This window comes from Apis dorsata, unplaced genomic scaffold (assembly GCF_000469605.1).
Source record: "Apis dorsata unplaced genomic scaffold, Apis dorsata 1.3 scaffold_74, whole genome shotgun sequence".
Classification (NCBI taxonomy): Eukaryota; Metazoa; Arthropoda; class Insecta; order Hymenoptera; family Apidae; genus Apis; species Apis dorsata.
In genome coordinates, this window is record NW_006263372.1 from 432,005 (window position 1) to 435,210 (window position 3,206).

The window sequence follows — 3,206 nt, forward strand, 5'->3', positions numbered from 1 at the left end:
CACGCGGTGCGGCTCAACGCAAAAGGGTCCACAGAGCGGGAGCAGAGTAACAGAACGCGCAGGAAAGGGAAAGATCCAAAGCAGCAGCAAGCTGGTGGCAAAACGAAAAATCGGCCCGCATATATCGAGCTGGCCTGCGACGACGACGACCGCGCCGGCGGCGGCGGCGGCGGCAGTGGCGGTGGCGGCTACGACGACGAAGGTGGGACACACATATAAAACGAAGGATTTCTTGTGTCCTCACTGCCTAGTGGACTCCCGATCGGCTACTGCTAGCAATGGTTCTAAACGTGATTAAAAAAAAATTTTAAATAAAGAAAATTCTTATCTATTTATTTTTGTATTTTGTATTGATTATATTTCTTATACTTATTTTAAATTTTTTGTTAATTAATTTTAATAATAGTATTTCTGCAATACAAATATTTTTCAATTGAAATATTCATTTATTACATAAAATAATATATAAATAATAATATATAAAAATATTTAAATAAAATATTATTGAAAGTTTGTATTTCAATTTTAAAAAATATTTGATTTTGAATTTTATATAATTTGATAAATAAGATTTTTATATATATGATTAAAATAAATATAAAAATTAAATATACTTAATATTTATTATAATTTACATATTTCATGCATGTTAATTATTAACAAATGAAGAATATTTGAAAATTTATTTTTTATTTTTTAAATGAAATATCGTATATTAAAATTTTTTTTTTTTTTTTTTTTTTTGAAAGTTAATATTTTTATTCAAGAAACATTTTACTCGGATTTCAAACGCATTTGTCTAATGCTATTTGTAATTTTCATGCCATTTTATAATTTTGCATTTACTTTTAGCTACTGGAAAACTTACATCTAAAATTCTATATATATATTTATATGATATATTATAATATATATAATATATATAATATATATATAATATATATATAATATATAATATAATATATATATATAAAAAAATTTTAAACAATTAAAAATGTTAGAAAATTATTAAAAATTTATGAAAATAAATTAAATAGAGGAATATTATAAAATACATTAATTATGCTAAACTATATATTTATTTCTACAAATATAAATAGATAAATCTCATATGATATATAAGCATTGGTTTATTAATGTAAAATTAAAAATTTGTGAATTAGATTAACAATCTTGATATATACTGTAAATATAAGATCTCTTTACATGTACAGTAATGAGTGGAACACAAATGTGTATATATAATAAACTAAGATTTAATATAATATCATTGTAAATTGTAAATTCTATCATCGTTTAAATTATTTTTTTCATATTATTAAAAATATAATATTATGTTGTTTGTTTATTAACATATATTAAATAACCTTTTGAAGATAAAATACCACGACATTTTAGATGAATTTGATACCTTGTAACCCAATATACATTTGTATTAGCATTGAATATTCCATTTAAATCTTCTTGAGGTAAAATTTCTGTAATGAATAAATTATAGAATTATGCATTACTTACTTTATTATTATATACAAATATACTTACGTCCAGGATCATTATGTGTTAATAATTGTACATCATTTTCTTTAGTGAATGTTTGCAATGCTGGTGGTACAATACAACATGTAGCTAAACTAATTTGTACAATATTTGGTTTTACCTGTTTTAATAAAAATAATATAAAATAGATATAATAAAATACAATAAAAAATAAATATAATTTTACATTTGCCCATTGAAATAAATCTATAAATTCATTTGTGTTGACATCACTAAGACCAACACTTGATAGTTTGCCAATTTTCACATATTCTTCTACTCCAGTCCATAAATGTTTTAATGATGATAATATATCTTCTGAATTTTCCTTTCCTGAATAAGCAATTACTAAAGATTCAATTGCATTTATATTTAAGGAATTACAAACTGAAAAAAAAAATATAATATAATTATATAAATACATATAATTAATAATATATTATACCTTGATCTATAGCTTCTTTTAATAAGTTTACATCAGGTGATGAAATAAATACTTTTACAGTTATCTTAACATCTTCTCTATTGATATCTTTCAAGGCATTATCTTCTATACCTTCAATCTGAAAATAAATAAGTTTTAAAATATATTTTTTTTTAGAAATTTTGAAAAATTAATAAATAGTAATCATACAATAATTGGATTTTCACCAGTCCCTTCATTGTCTCGAAGTACAATTTTTAGTGTTTCAATTAGCTGAAAAATAAAAATAAATCATAGTTTCTTATGAATATTTTAAGGTTTTCAATTTTATAAGAAACATAACCTCCAGAATTATGATTTCGATATTGGCATAAATGAAATTTTATTTACAAATTTTATCATTGAAAATTTGAAAACTGACCTCATCTGTGGGATTTTGACTTGCTTTTGTTTTTGCTTCATTTAAATTAAGTATATTTCCGGTTCGAACTAGTAAGTTTTGTGATAACATAGTATGGAATAAAATGTAAAGAATGTTAGCAAATACGTTGCAGATGACTAACTATTACGAAAACTAATGACATAGATTGTAGTCGACAATCACTTGGTTGCGATGAATTTAATCGTAGATGACGTGGCTGACTAGGCAATTTTCAATCTAAAGATAATATCAATAAAATTCAAACATAAAAAAATGTGTGTACATACATAGCTGTAACTCTCTGAATTTGTACTATGTTTATTACAATATTTAACTCATTCATTTCTATATTCAATAAGTACAAAATGTCTTTAAGCTATTAGCCCCAAAAAACGCAGATAATTATATAGTAATATAGATATGATTATATCATTAATTTTCTAGATTACGTAATTATAAACAATTATCAGAAACGCATACATATCTCTTTATACGGTTACTTGTACAGTTACATATAAATAAAACTCTATTAGATTTAAGTTTTAAATGTGATTACGCAATTGAATACATATATATTTTCATATACTATTAATAAATTTTTTTTTATATTTATTTTATTTAATTTTTTTTAATAGAAATTGATTTTTCAGAAAAATCAACAATAAATTATTAATTGTATATAATAATTGTTTAAAAATTATACTTTTCATATTATTTTATATGTTTCTTTTTTATTAAAAATTATTAAAAAGTTTTTATTAAAAATTAAAAAGTTATTAACAATTTATTAAAAATTTATTAAAAAGTTATTAAAAATTTTTATTT

At 22.1% G+C, this 3,206-nt stretch overlaps 1 protein-coding gene across 2 annotated transcripts in view; it reads right to left on the bottom strand.

Annotated features, from left to right (window-relative positions):
• Positions 1-1,063: 1,063 nt before the first annotated feature.
• The window catches only part of LOC102674018 (glutamate--cysteine ligase regulatory subunit), a 4,934-nt gene continuing 2,791 nt past the window's right edge, over positions 1,064-3,206 (bottom strand). The window contains exons 1-6 of one of the 2 annotated variants that reach the window (XM_006610402.2): positions 2,382-2,844; positions 2,171-2,233; positions 1,982-2,099; positions 1,724-1,923; positions 1,543-1,657; positions 1,064-1,478 (exon numbers count right to left, since the gene is read on the bottom strand). In XM_006610402.2, the coding sequence (XP_006610465.1) occupies positions 1,333-1,478; positions 1,543-1,657; positions 1,724-1,923; positions 1,982-2,099; positions 2,171-2,233; positions 2,382-2,471 (732 nt within the window). In that variant the 5' untranslated portion in view covers positions 2,472-2,844 and the 3' untranslated portion in view covers positions 1,064-1,332. Of the gene's footprint in view, positions 1,479-1,542; positions 1,658-1,723; positions 1,924-1,981; positions 2,100-2,170; positions 2,234-2,381; positions 2,845-3,206 lie in introns of those variants that run through there. The other variant, XM_006610403.2, reaches the window with a different exon arrangement.